The sequence below is a fragment of the Aulonocara stuartgranti genome, assembly GCF_965226115.1.
Source record: "Aulonocara stuartgranti genome assembly, chromosome: 18".
In the NCBI taxonomy this organism is placed as follows: Eukaryota; Metazoa; Chordata; class Actinopteri; order Cichliformes; family Cichlidae; genus Aulonocara; species Aulonocara stuartgranti.
The window spans coordinates 20,156,717-20,174,101 of record NC_138954.1 but is presented as its reverse complement, the minus strand read 5'-3'; the positions used below and the strand labels follow the sequence as shown (position 1 = coordinate 20,174,101).

The 17,385-nt window shown below is 38.2% G+C and overlaps 2 protein-coding genes across 3 annotated transcripts in view; one reads left to right on the top strand and one right to left on the bottom strand.

Annotated features, from left to right (window-relative positions):
* The window catches only part of LOC309693858 (uncharacterized protein), a 28,418-nt gene extending 25,217 nt beyond the window's left edge, over positions 1-3,201 (bottom strand). Inside the window, exons 1-3 of the mRNA XM_082513446.1 lie at positions 3,114-3,201; positions 2,837-2,923; positions 2,269-2,311 (exon numbers count right to left, since the gene is read on the bottom strand). Of these exons, the coding sequence (XP_082369572.1) occupies positions 2,269-2,311; positions 2,837-2,877 (84 nt within the window). The 5' untranslated portion in view covers positions 2,878-2,923; positions 3,114-3,201. The remainder of the gene's footprint in view (positions 1-2,268; positions 2,312-2,836; positions 2,924-3,113) is intronic.
* Positions 1-17,385, top strand: part of LOC309693852 (uncharacterized protein) — a 548,750-nt gene that overhangs the window by 521,866 nt on the left and 9,499 nt on the right. For both annotated transcript variants that reach the window (XM_082513434.1, XM_082513433.1), the window contains exons 2-35: positions 3,218-3,627; positions 5,514-5,567; positions 6,217-6,306; positions 6,998-7,042; positions 7,140-7,184; positions 7,280-7,342; positions 7,504-7,557; positions 7,704-7,730; positions 8,365-8,433; positions 8,550-8,612; positions 8,699-8,734; positions 8,938-8,982; positions 9,097-9,174; positions 9,829-9,882; positions 9,976-10,041; positions 11,356-11,400; positions 11,636-11,689; positions 11,862-11,903; positions 12,059-12,137; positions 12,304-12,339; positions 12,446-12,616; positions 13,062-13,151; positions 13,356-13,439; positions 13,567-13,637; positions 13,727-13,915; positions 14,080-14,251; positions 14,336-14,425; positions 14,547-14,654; positions 14,808-14,902; positions 15,275-15,425; positions 15,552-15,662; positions 16,614-16,778; positions 16,959-17,048; positions 17,225-17,359. In XM_082513434.1, coding sequence (XP_082369560.1) covers positions 3,556-3,627; positions 5,514-5,567; positions 6,217-6,306; positions 6,998-7,042; positions 7,140-7,184; positions 7,280-7,342; positions 7,504-7,557; positions 7,704-7,730; positions 8,365-8,433; positions 8,550-8,612; positions 8,699-8,734; positions 8,938-8,982; positions 9,097-9,174; positions 9,829-9,882; positions 9,976-10,041; positions 11,356-11,400; positions 11,636-11,689; positions 11,862-11,903; positions 12,059-12,137; positions 12,304-12,339; positions 12,446-12,616; positions 13,062-13,151; positions 13,356-13,439; positions 13,567-13,637; positions 13,727-13,915; positions 14,080-14,251; positions 14,336-14,425; positions 14,547-14,654; positions 14,808-14,902; positions 15,275-15,425; positions 15,552-15,662; positions 16,614-16,778; positions 16,959-17,048; positions 17,225-17,359 — 2,839 coding nt within the window. In that variant the 5' untranslated portion in view covers positions 3,218-3,555. The remainder of the gene's footprint in view (positions 1-3,217; positions 3,628-5,513; positions 5,568-6,216; positions 6,307-6,997; positions 7,043-7,139; positions 7,185-7,279; positions 7,343-7,503; positions 7,558-7,703; positions 7,731-8,364; positions 8,434-8,549; positions 8,613-8,698; positions 8,735-8,937; positions 8,983-9,096; positions 9,175-9,828; positions 9,883-9,975; positions 10,042-11,355; positions 11,401-11,635; positions 11,690-11,861; positions 11,904-12,058; positions 12,138-12,303; positions 12,340-12,445; positions 12,617-13,061; positions 13,152-13,355; positions 13,440-13,566; positions 13,638-13,726; positions 13,916-14,079; positions 14,252-14,335; positions 14,426-14,546; positions 14,655-14,807; positions 14,903-15,274; positions 15,426-15,551; positions 15,663-16,613; positions 16,779-16,958; positions 17,049-17,224; positions 17,360-17,385) is intronic.

The following is a 17,385-nucleotide window of genomic DNA, read 5'->3' as shown; positions in this document are numbered from 1 at the left end:
CTTCCAAAAACATTCAGCTTTGATATTAATGACTTTTTTGGGTTCATTGAGAACATGGTTGTTGTTCAATAATAAAATTATTCCTCAAAAATACAACTTGCCTAATAATTCTGCACTCCCTGTATATACACATACCCCATTTAATATTTGGTATAAATGTCCTTTGGTGAGTTATACCTTGACATGACACTTTTCATAGCCATCAACAAGTTTCTACCATAATTCTGTCCAAATATTTCACCACGCTTCATGGAAGAATTGGTGGAGTCCATTTAAAATGGCTGGTTTCCTGGCACAGACTGAGCATTAAGGCTCCATCCAGCCTCTGAAGTGGAGGTGGTAACTGTCATTCTCACCACGTTACACTTAGGTGTAAACTGCTCTAGTGCAAAAGGGACCCTCAGGTTCCCGTTGAGTGGATTCGAACCCCCGACCTTCTAATCATGGGGCAACCATGCTACCTACTGAGCTATCCCTGCCCCTGCCACCTCTAGCCAACAAACACCACCAAAGTTAAAGTTTTCCATCACCTGTCTACTCTTAGAATTTCTGTCCAGTAAAATTATGAACAGAATCGGTGACAAAGGGCAGCTTTGGCAGAGTCCAACACCCACCAGAAATAAGTCTAACATTGTCAGCAATCTGAACCATGCTCCTGTTGCAGTTGTACAGGGATTGAACGGTCTATAGCAACAAGCCAGACAGCTAATACTCCCGCAGCACCCCCCACAGTGGGCGCTACTCAAGGAGCATTGTCGAATACCTTCTCCAAGTCTTCAAAACACATGTAGACATGTGTAGAGTGGTTTGGCAAATACCTACGCACACTCGAATATCATCAAGAGGATAAAGAGCTGGTTCTAGAAGCTTTTTGTTAGCCTTTCGATATGTCTAGGATCATTTTCTTGTTGGACGACCTATTTGTGTTCAAATTCATTTCAAGTAGTAGTCCTCTTGTTTCATTGTTCCATCCACTTTGCGCAATGTGAAAGAAATCATTAAAATGACATCCATGTATGTCCATGATGAGTATATGTAAACTTCTGACCACAGCTATAACTGTTTGCTTGCCAATGGTGTCATATGTGAATAATGCTAAGTATTAAAACTCTGTGAATATTAAAGTTAAATTCTTTGTGCAAGAAAACACAAAGTGAGACATTTGAGAATATCAAATGTGAAAGTTATTATTAGTAATTTTTTAGTATTAAACACAAACTATTGGATAACAACATGGTCTTTTTACCACTCGCACACTTTTTTGGCAACAAAACCACCTGCCCTGTTCTGCTTGCTACAATAGTTGAGCCATGATTATTAATTAAAATAAAAGGCTTTGACTTTGGTCAGTGAGTTAAAAGTATAGGAAAGCCCAATGCTCAGCTTGGCTACCTGGTTCAGAAAAATATTGTGATACTTGGAAGTTGATCAGTTTATTTGTTTATTTTAAATTTGTTTATATATATATATATATATATATATATATATATATATATATATATATATATATATATATATATATATATATATATATATCATCTAAGTAGCTACTATAAACATACTGTGTATAGACAAAAAATAGGCAAAACAGGAACTCAACCAATACATTTGTCACGTCCAGTTTAGCATTTTGAAGTATTTGTGTGCAAAAGCCCATAGTATGCGGCTTAACATAAAGTACCAGGGATAAACAACATCAACAGATAAGGAGCTGAACAGTCTTCCAGGTGCAGTGAGATTCCCCTGGGAAATACTTAGCAAATCCTAACTTAAGAGTCTATCTGTTTGGTATGTTTGTTTGCATAGTGACATACAGATTGTGATAAGCAATAACATGTTGAGTTCACTGAACAGCAGAGTCGGGGCTATGCTTATGTTACACTGATAAACGGAACATAAAACTACAGTCCTGGCTGCTCTAACAGTAGCAGTAGCACCGGCTGCATTAAGGAAAATGTAATTCAAGTGTGTTTAGCAAATTACATGAAAGAATTCATTCAAACCTGAGCCACTGTAGTTGGACTAAGCTCTGCAATGGATGGGGATAGCTATCTAAAGCTAATGCTAATATATTTAAAGTAAAATTAACATGTTTAAAAATGTGGCAACAAAAATTAATGAAATGTGATTTTCTTAAATTAAAATTCATTACTATTCATTACTCAATGTATAATTTATTCGCAATATAGTACAAGAACTCGGAGTAGATATGCTATGTATAATAGTTATGTTAAGTATGAATATAAATGTCTATAAAATAATTCTTACTGCCTTGAGCTGCTGCACAAAGAAGATGAGGGAAAGCATCCACCTGTGAAAACAAGAGTGTTAAAAGGTTAGCGCTTTTCTTTTTGAGCACCTACTGGATGCTATTACACAACTGTAAATGACCAAGAGAGAGACCCTTGTATGGAGTTTGATCTATTAGTCTGATATGTTCTGAGCAAATCTTTCCCACTCACTGTTATCACCTTGGTGTCCACTTAGTATTTGAAAGTGAAAGTATGTGCCTCTGTGCCTGCCTCAGAGCAGATCTTCTTTTTACTTCTAGTATACAAGCATACAGATGTTTGCATATTTGAATAAACAGGCCAGAAGAATGCCTGTCTTCAGGTAAACACACTTACAGAGTTATTAATGTGAGTGTCATAGCTTACGTTCAGTCAAAGAGGTCTGAGTGGAATCTAAAGATAGCAAGGGTTAAGGACTATTTTTTTGATTCAGTCATAAAAATTTGCATTATTATCTGAATACTCTTACCAAAAAGCTAACATGTGCCTCATATTGAGTTCTGCAAAAATATTGTAGTTATTAAAAATATTGGAGTGAGACGTACCAAAGAGCAAACAAAGTCGCAGGAGTAACCGAGGATTTCATCTCTCAAGTCCACTTCACAGCTGCTTGCTGGCCTCAGTGCTGCCACCTGTGGATTAAAACAAAAGAATGAAACAGCAAAAACACCTGTTAGGCAAAGGGCACTTTGTATGAAAGTGAGAGATAAGGTAGAAGATACAGAACATGCAGTTATGACATTTAAAAAGTGGGAGCATGCAACTGATTAAGGATTTTTAAAAGACTAGTTCCACTATGCACAACAAGTATTTGCTACTCACCCAAATTCAGAGCCCAAAATGATTTTCATGAAGTTCATTTAGCTCTAGCCAAGTAGCTTAATCCCTAACTTGAGATTCCATCTTATCTCCTGTCCTCATGCCAGTAAAAAACCAAAGTGAGAAACGTCCGCTGCAGGGACCAGTGAGAGTGAGATGAGAAGAAGCGTTTTGACTGGGAATAAACACAACAGAAAATTCAGACCGCCTCTCTATTCAAGGTCAAGTTAAACAACTTCTCCGGGCTGTACTGTCTAAAGTCATAAAGTCAGATGGGGAAACCTTGATTGAGGACTGCCGTCACGTAACATCACCCAAAGCACTGCGGTAGATGAGTGAAATTTGAAAGCTGGTTACAGAGGAGAGCACTCAAGGAGACACCTATCCCCCCTGGAGTGCCTGTGGTTATTCCCAAACTACTGATGTAAATGCAGAAAGAAAAGCCATGGGAACTCCAACATTCATAACTCCAATAATCTTGTTGGCTGCAATGCTGGTGATGACTGATGGAAAAAAGGTAAGATCCTTCTTATTTCTCCTTATTAGTTTTATTGACTGTTTTAAATTAAGCTTTGCATGCACTGATAATCCATCACTGCACTGACTGTCTTTTTTAAAATATAAACACATGGGACATGGTCTCTTTTGTGGCTGACTCTGGATTAAAAAAATTGTGTTGCTTTCCTTCATGTCACCCTGCATGGACTGGGCTTGTTGTTGAGCTGTACTGACTTATTAATCGACATTGCTCGAGAGAAAACCACATAACAACTCAATTCTGTATCTAAATACAGTGTTTTTCTTTTCCTCTAAAAAAATATAGGTTCAAGAATGACATTGAATATTTTTCTCAAAGCTGTAGATCAGTAACTTCTTAAATAGTAATGCCGTATAGGACTCTCTTTTTCTCTTTTTGGTAACTCTGTGAGGACCTTAATGACTGTTTACTGGAAAAAAGCATCCTGAAACCATTTTTTAAACATCTTCCAAAGAAATGTGATGCTTTTTTTTTCAGCCTGTTTGCTGATGCACTCCATTAGGTAATGTGTACAGCACTCTTCAGTGTGCTATGTTGGTGGGCCTTTTTATGGTAGGTCATGGAAAAGTTTGATGTTGTTTCATGTGCAAAAGAAAAAAAAAGCTGAAAAACTGAATTAATTATAGCTTAATGACCAATGTAATAAATTTCCAGTAATTAGGTATAACGGTTTTATCATTGTAGCTGTTCTTGCTAAGCTGCTTTTGTCTCAAGGGTGGCCTAATATTTAGACTACAAACAACACTGTGCAGATTACTCTTTTTCTATACTTTATTACCCCACTTTTTAAAGTCTGTTAGCTTCACTAAACCTTTTTCACTGCTGACAAGCAAATATGTGTGCAGCTTTCTAATTAAAGGCCACCGTGTTCAATAGAGACTCAGGAGGGTATTAACACAGCAGAGTGTCAAGTTTATATAGTGGATTGTCATTTATGCTTAGAAATATCTACTCATATATGCTTAGAGTTTTATAATCAATGTCATGTTGGTAGAGGTTTGATCTTTAGTAGTCTGTGGAGACTCTGTGTGCCTCCCAGAGTGTTCTGGCATTCACACGGTCGTACCTTCTCTTATTGTTTTGTGGTAGGATAAACGTATCTATGTCTGTTTTAGTCTACGTGCCTTTTGTTTAGATGAACTGCTGGACTTCCAGACCAGCAGGTTTAGGGAAGTCACGCACACACACACATACTTACACAACGCACAGGCAAGGTACTCTTTGTGTGTATGTAGACGTCATATGTTAATGAACCTATGTAACCTCAATAAAAGAGCAGTGTTACGGGGGAGCGGACAAGAGCAACTGGGGTCAAGCGAAGGAACGGCGTTTGTCCACTTCTCTCCCCTGCGAGAAACATCAAGAACTTTGCCTACTCGTGTCTTGCTTTGCTGTGTAGTTAAATTGTCTTGAACGTTCCAGCGAATAGGTTTAAGCTACAAACCCATCACAGAGATGTTATTAAGGCAAATTGCTTTAAAAGTGGTAATCCTCCACAAATTTGCCCCAAGTACAAGGAATATCCCTCACTATACTAGCAAAAAAAAAGTATGATTAAAAACTGCCTTGAGGACCTGTAGCCTGCAAAATCAAAACAAAAATCAACAAAAAAGGAAAAAGATTTTACACCAAAGCTACGGTGAAAAAACTGAGAAATCACCTATTTATGCTTTTTTTTTTAAAATGCAGTATATGCAGGATTATGCAAAATGAAAATACTTTACAGTCAGTAGGACAACTGACTTTGAGGAAGCAGCATTACATTACAAATATTTGACAATTTGTCAAAAACACAATTGTTTTTATTCTATTTTGCTTTTTTTATTTTGTGCATTAGAAATTAAAAAATGTAAACTTTCTTCTAGTGTGTGTGCAACGGAAGATCAAGGTGCCGCTGTGATGGAGTGAAAGGCAGCAGGGTAAGTGTCTAATTCACTGTCTGTGTCAAAGACTCAGTTCATCCTCCTGCAGTTTACAGCTACTTATTTCTTCTTTTCACAAAACTTTCATTCTTTTTTTTTTTTCTCAAAGCAAGATTTGTACTTCCCGTGACTACGGTGTACACCCCACTAATTAAATAATTTTTCAAAGTAACAAATAATTTAATTATGAAACACATCTTAGAATATATGCAAATAGACACATTCGTCATAGAAATATAAAATTCTCTAGTCATTCATTACCCCCTAAATGTAATGATGAAGTAAATTGTTTTCATTTTTACTGTTATGTAGACTGTACAGTTTTATCAATAAACAAAAGAAAATGGATGTATGGCTAAATATATCCTTTACGAAGGATATGGATAAATATTTCAGTGTGTTTACACACTAGGTTTGTTGCAGTTATAAATATAACAATTTCTCTCATTTTAACCACATACAGCTGATAAATGTACCAATACCAGTTATAGTTGGCAATATTTTCATAAGCATTCACAAAACAGCAGCTATGTATTTACTTATAAAGTGACAATACCAATGAAGCTGCTGTTTGTTTACTGGTTGCCACCTTATGTCCTTTCTTTCTGTGTCCTATTACTTTTCATTCATACATTTACACACACAGGGAGACAAAGGATTTCCAGCAAATCCAGGTTCCCCTGGGCCACCAGGACGTCCTGGACCAGATGGTCCCACTGGCCCGATGGGACTAAAGGTAAAACTTAAACTCTCATTAAGTTTTCTCATATTAACACAGTTTGTAGTGTCAATCTAAATTAGATCTTATATTATTATATGTGATATATAATTCAAAATTTCTTATATGCCTACACATTTTTAATTGAACTTGTTAAATGAAAGGAAAAATCAACATGAAATGGTGTAGTATAACCTCGGGTAGGTTCCTCCGGGAAATTCAGTAAATAAATAACGAAGTAACCAAGGACACCACATGATTTAACAGCCTGAAGAAAGAAGAAATCATTTTCAGTGTGACTTCATCAGTTGCTCACATTGCTTTGAAGGAATTTTGGCCCACTCACCAACTAACATGTTGCTTTAGCTCACTGAGGTTTGCACATAGAAATGTTCTCTGAGCACTGTGCAGTGGGATTCGGGGGTAAATTCAGTTGGAGCACTGTGTTAATATGCACTTAAATGCTCCAGACCAGCAAACTGCAGAATCGCTGCTTTTTAGAGGTGCTTTTTGTTAATTTAATTTTTAAGTTTTAATTTAAGTTAATTTGATTTAGCAGCACTTGTGTACTTACCCTGATAAATACTATGGAGTCAGTAAGGGTGTGCTTGTACTTCATAGTCGAATGAAACTTTTCTTTTTTTACATGACTGTATGTGTTGCTATACCATGCCATAGGGATTAATTAAAAGTTTGCCTACTATGACAGGGAAACACTGGGCATGATGGACCAGCAGGACCAAAAGGCGATCCGGTAAAAAAAAAAAAATGTCTGTTTGTCTTTCAGTCAGTAACACCTACATGTATATGTATGTTAAAAATGAAAGCTATTTTTGCTTCTGTCATTACAGGGACTCGAAGGCAAAGAGGGGTTTGCTGGGAGTCATGGCTTACCAGTGAGTTGTCTTGTTGTGTATACAAGTCTAATGTATGAATCACAGACATGCATATTCCTGCAGATCCTCATACATGGCTGTTGTGTTTTATATAGGGTGTCCCAGGCTTACAGGGGCCTCCGGGCCCACCGGGAGCCCCAGGCTGCAATGGAACAGATGTATGAAAATATTGCATATTAGCTGTGGATCTATAATGCTTTGAACTTTTTTCAGGGTTAGGATTGGGGCTTCTAATTTGAAAGAGCACATTTTTAAATGTATTATAGGTTAAAGAGTTTGTAATTTCACTGCATGTTCTCAACGCATTACTTTCCAAAAGGGGGAAGACGGACCTCCCAGTATACATGGGACCTCTGGTCTTGATGGACTGCCAGTAAGAACAAAACAAAACTTTTTTTTTATTCTGTGTTGCTACACTTCTCAGTGACTCTGGTATCATATTTCATTGCATGATCATTTAAAATTACCCAAATGAACAATTGATAAATAAATGTTTGAATATTTGTTTTTCATCCACAGGGTCCACCGGGTCAGCCTGGACCTAAGGTAATGATAAGCTGCTTCATGGCCTTGTGCTAAATTCTTTTTGTACCAGTGAAAGATGTGTCTGCAGAATTGCTCAGCAATGGCTGTCATTCAAGAAGCTTAGCTAGTTAAAGTTATCCTTACCAATGTAAATATTACAATTAGAAAGCTAATTGTTTGGGCAAGAACTACTGGGAACTGTTCATGTTTATTTGAATGCACAAGAATGCTAGAAAATGTGATTCTAGTGTTTAAAAGAACTGACCCTCTAAAAGCTTCAGAAAATACAATGTATGTATATGTGTACCCCTATATGTGTTCCTGTGTTGTGATATTCAACATTTACCAGTCTTCAAATCACATTTCCTTTGATGGTGGCTGAGCAAAAAGCATGCATCCATGCCATCAGGGGGAAAAGGGGGATTCTCAAAGCTCTGACACAAATTCTGAGTTGAGGGATTTCAGAGGAAGCACTGACTTTTAACCAGTTCGAAATATGTGCGGTTATGTCTGGGTTAGGGTACACAACACATTACCAAGGTTGATAAAAACCTTTTAAAAGTGACAGTCAAAGTCTACAGATGCCAATTACTAACAAGATTTATTAACTGCAACTATAAAGTATTATTACATTTTTGAAGCGTCATTTTCATAGGGTGAATCTTGGATACAAGGCAGTTCACAACCAGGGCCCCGTGGACCACCTGGGAGGGATGGACAGCCGGTAACATTTTAGACTGCTCTCTTAATAAATAAATCCTGTCAGTCAGACACACATATATTTATTTTTGAACAGTTATGTTTATTTTATATTGAAAGCAAAGTTTCCTTGAATTTTAGGGAGATCCAGGTTTACCTGGATACAAAGGACAACCTGGTGAACCTGGACCAAGGGGATCTGTTGTAAGCAAAGCTTTTTCTGAGATTTTTGTGGATGACATGTTTTTGTGTGATGTTTAACCTTAAGTGTGTAAGTTCTTTATGAACAGGGCTTTCCTGGACGTCGAGGGCCTCCAGGACCAAAGGTAATGCTGTTAGAATTAAATTTGCGTATGTGTGTACAGGTTTGAAAGCTTGTATTGTGATAATGAGTCTGTCAAAAAAGTAAAACCACAGCTGCTGTGAGTCTTGAGTTATTCACACCCTAAAACTATTCACGTGAACTGCCTGATAAAAGCAAATATGAATAAAATTTTCTGGTTTATGAAAAACAAAACTTTTATTTTAGGGTCAGGAAGGTATTAGTGGTGCCCCAGGACCTCAAGGACCTAAGGTAGTTTCTTTTTCACTATTATTGTGGCAGCATTGTATCATAATTCATGCCGACAGTTGTGTATATTATGTCTTGTTTTTTTCAGTGAGGGTAATTTTAATTTTTATGTTGTAGGGGAGACAAGGCCCACCAGGTCCACCTGGACCAAAAGGTCGGATCACGGAGCTTGTCTCAGGGGGTCTCGTGTTAGAGGTACAGGAACAATTTCATGTAATACTCTTCGACAAAATCATCATTGCCTTTCTAGTTTTGGAACATGACCCAAGGATTTCTCACGTCACACTGTTCACTCTTCGGTGACTGGGCTGCATATTTTCCTACTTTTGCAGTGGCTGATTGAACAGTAACCTGCACTAACCTGCTAATTTCAATCGACAGAACAAAAAAAACAACATTTGTTTACTAATGGGAAGAGATGAAAGAAGGCAAAGAAAAAAAATTACTTAAAAATAATCTTGAAGGGCATATGTTTCCCATGTGTGAATAGTGACACTATGAGAAAAAATCACAGGCGCATTACCAGAACTGTTTTGCCCAAAGCATTTCAAAGCAACTGGGTAAGTAGTCAAAACATGCTGCCGTGTTTGGGACCAAAGAGATGAGATTTCCAATTCCTTTCTAAAATGATTAACTAGCAAACTTACAAAAAGGATGAGGCAAAATTAAAAGCAAATGAAGCATAGTAAATACAGATATAATATTTATAAATACAATTTAAAAATACAATTCTAAACATTTGGTCCCTGAACTGCTCTTTCCACATCCTGCCACTCTAATACAGAAATATTGTCATTGAAATTATCAGAACATAACTTCAGTTGTTTTTATTTTTTCATTCTTATTTAGGGGTTAAAAGGAAACAAGGGAGATATAGGAGAAAAGGGCTGCAAAGGTTCAACGGTAAGTACAGAATTAAAATTCAAGACGACTGAATACATTCACTAATTTTAAAGAAACTTTCTGATTCTTGTCCTTATTTTAATCTGTTTCCAGGGAGAACCTGGTTATGGACAATATAGTAAAGGCGCAAAAGGAGGCAGAGGATTACCAGGTCCAGAGGTAAGACACAGCATCCCATTACCACTCAGTTTTTCCATTTGACTGTGTACAAACATATGGCATTTGGTTAATCAATTTATTGTGCCTGATATTCCACAATTCTCACACATCCCCCTATTTTTTCATTCCTTCCCTTTGCACCAAAGGGTTACCCGCACCAGTATGAATAGCACGAAAAAGAGGATGAGCAGCAGAGGGCAGTGATGCAACATCAAACTCAATGCGATTTGCCATTTAAGACGAGAGAAAAGACTGTCATTGGTTATCTACATTATAGTAATCACTTCATCAAAATTATTTTTGCTAAGACAGCAGCAACCAACAACAAACATAATTATGTTGCATAGTTTTATTATTAGCCCATTGAAGCTCTCTGTTTAGGCCATCCCAGTTCAGGGACAACAGCAGCGTCTCTAAATCAAAGAAACTGATCATTCTACATATTTTTAGTGTGTCTTCAGACTGAGGGGGGCACAGCATTGCTTAAAAGGGTCCTCAAAAAGCTCCAACCCTGATATGGTCACATTCTCATTTCATATATATTAGAAGTCACTGCTTCAAAGACCACATATGTGTCTTTGAATAAGAATTTTTAATTTGAATTGAATTTCTGTTTGAAATTTTTTTATTTTTATATATTTATTTGAAGGCCTATTTTACCTATTTTTATTTTAGAATAGAATAGCTCTTTATTATCATTGTACAATGAAATTATGGGTGCTCCACAGCAACTGTGCAGGGTGAAAAATATATAAATAGTAAAGACTTCAGGAATAAATAGCAAACAAAAGACAGTCGAGAGGAATATATACAAAACAAGAGAAAGGCACACATTGGAGGGCAAAGTGCTTGGAAGCAGTGCAAAAGGATTTGTTCTGAGTATAGAGTCCATATGTGAGTGGCCTGAGTGATGCGGGTTACTCAGGCCATGATTGGTGAGGTGGGTAGGAAGGGATGGGGTGTGGGGGGATAGTGTTTGTTAAAAGTCTGAAAGCCCTACAGAAAGAAGCTGTTAGTGAGTCTGGAGGTGTGGGACCTGATTAACCTGAGGCGCCAATCACAGGTCAGCAGGTCAAACAAGTTGTGGGCGGGGTGCAAGGGGTCGCCCTCCAGAGGTGGCAGAGGGCAAACGATTTTTTGAGGAACATGAAGATTTACATGAAGATCACAAACATTTGGCATTTTACAGTCTAAAAACTGTATTTTTGAGACCTAAGTAAAAAATCTATGAGAAGATAAATAAAAACATGTACTTCATCCTGAAAAACTCAACCTTATATGAATCTTCATGCTTATCCTTATTTGTCCTTACAGGGTAAGCCAGGCAAGGATGGTGATCCTGGACCACATGGATTTGTGGTACTGTTTTGTTATGCTTAAAAACAGTACGATAGATAGATAGATAGATAGATAGATAGATAGATAGATAGATAGATAGATAGATAGATAGATAGATAGATAGATAGATAGATAGATAGATAGATATTGAATACAACAATACAACTATTGAATACAACAATACAACTATTGAATACAACAATACAACTATTGAATACAACAATACAACTGTTGAATACAACATATTTCTGTTTAGGGAAGACCTGGCCCCAGAGGGGATCCAGGATATCCAGGAGTGCCAGGAGTGCCGGTCAGTTGTCCTTTCTTCTTACTAATTATTCTGATTCTTTAAATTCTTTAAAATGTGCATTTATACATTAAAGTACTAAATCAAATCAGTAAAGGTGGTATAGTACCAAAGAAAAATCTCTTGAAGGGCTAATAATATTTTGCATGACACTTTGTTTGTATCCTCTAAATAGGGTGAAAAGGGAAATAGGGGTCTGCCTGGCCCAAGTGGAGATGTGAGTTTATGACAGTTTTCTACTTTACAGTCCTTATATGGTCAGAAAAATGCTACATTAGTCTTTGTTATGGATACAGAATGAATTTCTGTGGATTTTATTTGAATCCATCACTTCCTGTTGTTCTAAAACGTCCAATACAATTTTGTTTACAGACATATGTGACTGAGCCAATCAAAGGATACAAGGGAGATCCTGGTCATCAGGGCCCACCTGGACTTCCTGGGCCTCGGGGTGCATAATACTCTATAGTATACAAACTAATGAAGAAGATATACAACAGAATAGCAAATCCTAAAGTCAAAGCCTGCACCAGTCATGAGCCGATGAAAAAAAACCTTGCTTTATTGTAGCTGACTTGCCCATACAATAATAACACATGTGGCTATTCTTTTCTCAGGTATTGTGGGCTTTCCTGGACCACGAGGACCTCCAGGTGTGAAGAAAGAATTTGAAAGAGAATAACATCCTTTGTACCTTCATCCACATGTTAAGCTTATTTTGTAAAGCTTGCTCATGGCCTCTCACTTTACCCTGCACAGGATTAGGTATTGATGTGCCTGGCCTACGTGGTCCCAATGGCCTTCCAGGCCTAAAAGGTGATTCTGGGGAGCCTGGGGCTGATTATATCGGACCTCCGGGTCCAGATGGAGAGCCTGGTGACCAAGGACCTCCTGGAGATCAGGGCCCACCTGGAATCCCTGAAGACAGAAGTATGCAAAAATGTTCTCCCCTAAATCCTCCAAATACTATAACTTCAAATGCTAACTAAATAAAATAAATAAATAAATAAACCTACTGCAAGATGTCATGTCACAATCGGTTGGGGGTGAGTGGATGAAGACAGGACAAAGACATGCTGTGGAAGAGACAAAACAACAACTAATTAAATGTTCAATATCTATCATGCTTAACAAAACAAATAAATAAACAAATAACTTTGAAAGTTTAGCTTTTTATTTATAGAATTGTAGCATGTATGTTGTGGACCACTGATAGTCATTGAACAGAGTGGATATGGATTTTTAAACTCTTAGATATAGGCTAAATGACTATAGTGAAGGATATTAATGACATACTACTGCAATAATTATACAGATATTTAGAGGAAATGTTTTGAAAGTGTAATTAGGACACTAAGTTTGTTGTTGTTTGTAGCTAACAGAGTTACCAAGGGTCTGCCAGGAATTAAAGGAGTGAATGGATTGCCTGGACTCATGGGATACGATGGGGTGTTTGGAATGAAAGGTTGGATTGTTTTTAAAGCCTTCTTTTTTAATTTTTTAAACCATTGTAGTTAGTATTTATTATTTATTTCAAACTTGTTATGACTTATTTTTACTAGCAGACTACTGTGTTGTGTGCAGTTGTCATCAAGGCCTTTGAATCTCATATATAAAATAATATTGTGCAATAATTGAGATTTTAAAAAATGTTTGTTTCTTTGTACAGGACAAAAGGGGGATCCCTGTTATGAGTGTACTGGATCAGGATTCCCAGGACCTCCAGGTCCCCAGGGTGAAACTGGCCCGCCTGGTAACAAGCACTGCATAACAGATGAATTTTATTCTATCTGAGTTGCGCATTCAAATGCACTTTTACTGGTAGTGATGGAAAGCAAATAAGATTTAAAACTAGAATGTGCACTATTTCTGCCGCTCAGGCTTCAATCAGCCTCGAGGTGATAAAGGTGATCCTGGTTTCCCAGGACCTAAAGGCTTACCAGGAAGACCTGTAAGAAAACATGTCTTGAAATTTTTGCTTTGTTTTAAGTTTGTTTTTCTTTACCTATGTAAACACTTAATATTAATTCTTTTCCAAAGGGTCCAATTGGTGAAGCAGGTTTTCCAGGTCGAAAAGGAGAGAAGGGAGAGTCGTATTCCTTTGGTGCTCCTGGGCCAAAGGGAGAAAAAGGGGACCAGGGACAGCTTGGGAGGCCTGGGGATCCGGGTTTACCTGGACTTCCAGGATTGCCAGGTCGCAAAGGCAATCCAGGGCTTCCAGGGGATCCGGTGAGAAATTGCTGACAAATCTGAGTTTTACATGACATTTTTTGCCTTCTGCAATTCCACATCTCAGGTGTCACATTTGATGCTTCAGAGGTTTTAACATGTACAGGAGCAAAACAAATTTTTTTTTTAGTCATAGCTAGAACAAGTATTCTGCCACTCTATAGTATTTCTTCTCTGGTGAAACGGGAGACCGTGGAGTCCAAGGCCCACCAGGCCCTTTAGGCAGACCAGGACCAGATGGCTACTCTGGGCCAGTGGGTTATGGACCTGCTGGGCCTCCAGGAATGAAAGGAGATAATGGGGTATCTGGCTTTCCAGGGCAGCCAGGAATTCCAGGTTATATTATATACTGATTAATGTAAAATTTAATAAAAACTTAAATATAGTAAAATACTAACATACATCTCTCCTTTATTGCAGGAGAAAAGGGGGAACCTGGAGTCATATACAGTAAAGGACTTCCTGGCCCACCTGGATTGAAGGGTTGGCCAGGTTCACCTGGAAGCCCAGGTAAGTACTGCATGTGGATATGCTGTATGGATGCATAACTCAATAGGTGGATGAATAATTGGATGGATGGAAAACAATGGCAGAAGAGAAACATATTTTATATCACCAAAACAAATGTCAGGTCATCCAGGGGCTCCAGGTCATCTAGGACCACCAGGTATACCAGGCCAGAAAGGAGAACGTGGCCCGTTGTCATTTCCTGGAATGCCAGGGAAACAAGGACAGAAAGGTAGGTTCTGTGAATTTATGCAGAAAACATTTGCATATTTGCAAACACATAAAATATTTCCTAGATATGAGATTACTTTGATTGTCTCAAAAGGAAATGAGGACTAGTCACATAGATGATTTATGTGTTTACTGATAAGTATGTATTTTTCAGGTGACAAGGGCCAACCAGGTGTCCCAGGCCCTCCAGGTAGAGGTTCCCCAGGTCAGCCAGGCCAAGAAGGCCCTCCTGGTCCTCCAGGACCAAAGGTTAGAAACAAAGTTGATACAACATACATCTTCATATAGCAAACACTCTATTGCACTTTACTGGTCTTTACAGGAAGGCATAAAAGCAAAAAATAAATAAATAAAAATTATTTTTTACATTATTGTCTAGGTATTTGATTTTAAAAACTGGCCAATCAAATGATTGCTTCCTTCATGTTATGTCAGTTCTTTGTGAAGGGAGATCAGGGAATGACAAAGAAATGAGAAAATGCAGCATTCTTTTTTTCATAATCAAAGGCTTGGAACATTACCAAACACTACCAAACATTATACCTTGCAATATAATTCTGGAAGCAGATTAAGTAGTGAATGCTAACATATACATTATGTCCTCTATTTTTCTAATAACAGGGTGATAGCAACCTTGGACACTCTGGGCCTCCAGGCTTCCCAGGGCTTCCAGGTGAAGATGGAGATCCCGGGCCTGCAGGTGATCCTGGGAATCCTGGCTTACCTGGATATCCAGGGCTAACTGGCAGTCCTGGTTTTCCAGGAGAAAAGGGTACTGATGACTAAACTGACTATTGACTAAAATCAAAACTGTACTCTTCATAAGCACATAATAAAGCACAAACTTGCAACAATATTGATCTGTTTGCTACATTGATTGTGTTATTGATTTGTGCAGGAGTAAAGGGTTCTGAAGGGCTTCCAGGGCTACCTGGTAGCAAAGAGTCATGTAAAGGCTTGCCTGGGCCAAGTGGAGAACCAGGACCAAGTGGTTCTGAAGGACCTCAAGGTTAGTCTATGCTAGACTTGTGTGGTGTATTTGGTGTTAGCCCTGAAAGAACATTACAGACAGATAAAAAAACAGGTAAAAGCTTAGTAATACCAATCTGGATATAAAATTAGTGCAGTTATGGCGTTAACGTCATTTTAACGAGATTAACGCTGACAGCACTAATATTTTTATATATTAAATTTCCTTTGCTCCTCACCTTTATACACACACACACACACACACACACACACACACACACACACACACATATATAAAACAAAAAAAAACCACCCAGCACGCCCCAGCGGGCGGTTTAGCCTTCAAGCTCGGGTCCTCTACCAGAGGCCTGGGAGCTTGAGGGTCCTGCGCAAGTTTCATTCTATATTTTCAAAAGATCATTCTATATATTCAAGTTTCATTCTATATATTCAAGTTTCATTCTATATATTCAAAAGATCATACTATATATTCAGACTTTGGTTGGAATATATATATAATATTTTCCTAAAGGGCATTCCATAATATATATATATATATATATATATATATATAGACGGCCGTAGTGATCGATGTAGCGGTTCCGAATGACAGCAATATCAGGAAGAAGGAACACGAGAAGCTGGAGAAATACCAAGGGCTCAGAGAAGAGCTCGAGAGGATGTGGAGGGTGAAGGTAATGGTGGTCCCCGTGGTAATCGGAGCACTAGGTGCGGTGACTCCCAAGCTAGGCGAGTGGCTCCAGCAGATCCCGGGAACAACATCGGAGATCTCTGTCCAGAAGAGCGCAGTCCTGGGAACAGCTAAGATACTGCGCAGGACCCTCAAGCTCCCAGGCCTCTGGTAGAGGACCCGAGCTTGAAGGATAAACCGCCCGCAGGGGCGTGCTGGGTGTTTTTTTATATATATATATATATATATATATATATATATATATATTTTTTTTTTTTTTTTTTTTTTTTTTTTTTTTAGGACTTAATGGCTTTCCTGGTGAGAAGGGAAATCAAGGTTTGCCTGGGTTTGGTCTTCCTGGCCCTGCTGGTGAACCTGGGTTCCCTGGGCCATCAAGACCAGGTTCACAAGGACATCATGGACAAAAAGGAATCAAAGGACAAAATGGCCTACCTGGTCAACCAGGTACAGTATTCCTTATCTGATAGACCATTCATATTTAAATTCATCAATATGGAATAGTTTAAAAATCTGGGTTTTTCATGTATGTGAGTACTTAATGTGATGTTGAAAATACCAAAATTACTTTATGAGTTTTTACAATGTATTGATTTTTATCAAAATATTCAACTTCACTTTTGTTAGGACCCAGAGGAGACCCTGGACCAGATGGATTGCCATCAGGATATGGACCAGATGGGTTGCCTGGAATTGTAGGTCCACCTGGTCAAAGAGGTAAACACAAATGCAACACAAACACACGTGCGCGTGCACACAAACACAATGCATATAATATACACAAACATGTCAGATCTGAAACAGTATAATAGTTTTTGCCTCTGTGACAGTAATTTATGAAAAACTGATTTATATAAAACTGATGAAGTTAGAGCTACCTTGGCTATTTGCAGGTGACTCTGGCCCAGATGGGCCTAGAGGTCCTCCAGGCCCCCCAGGTATGAATGGAGACCAAGGTCCCAAAGGTGCCCCAGGAGCTCCATCACCACAAAATTATACTGCGAACTCAGGGGACCCTGGTCCACCAGGTACACTTTCCAGTAAAGTCTTGTTC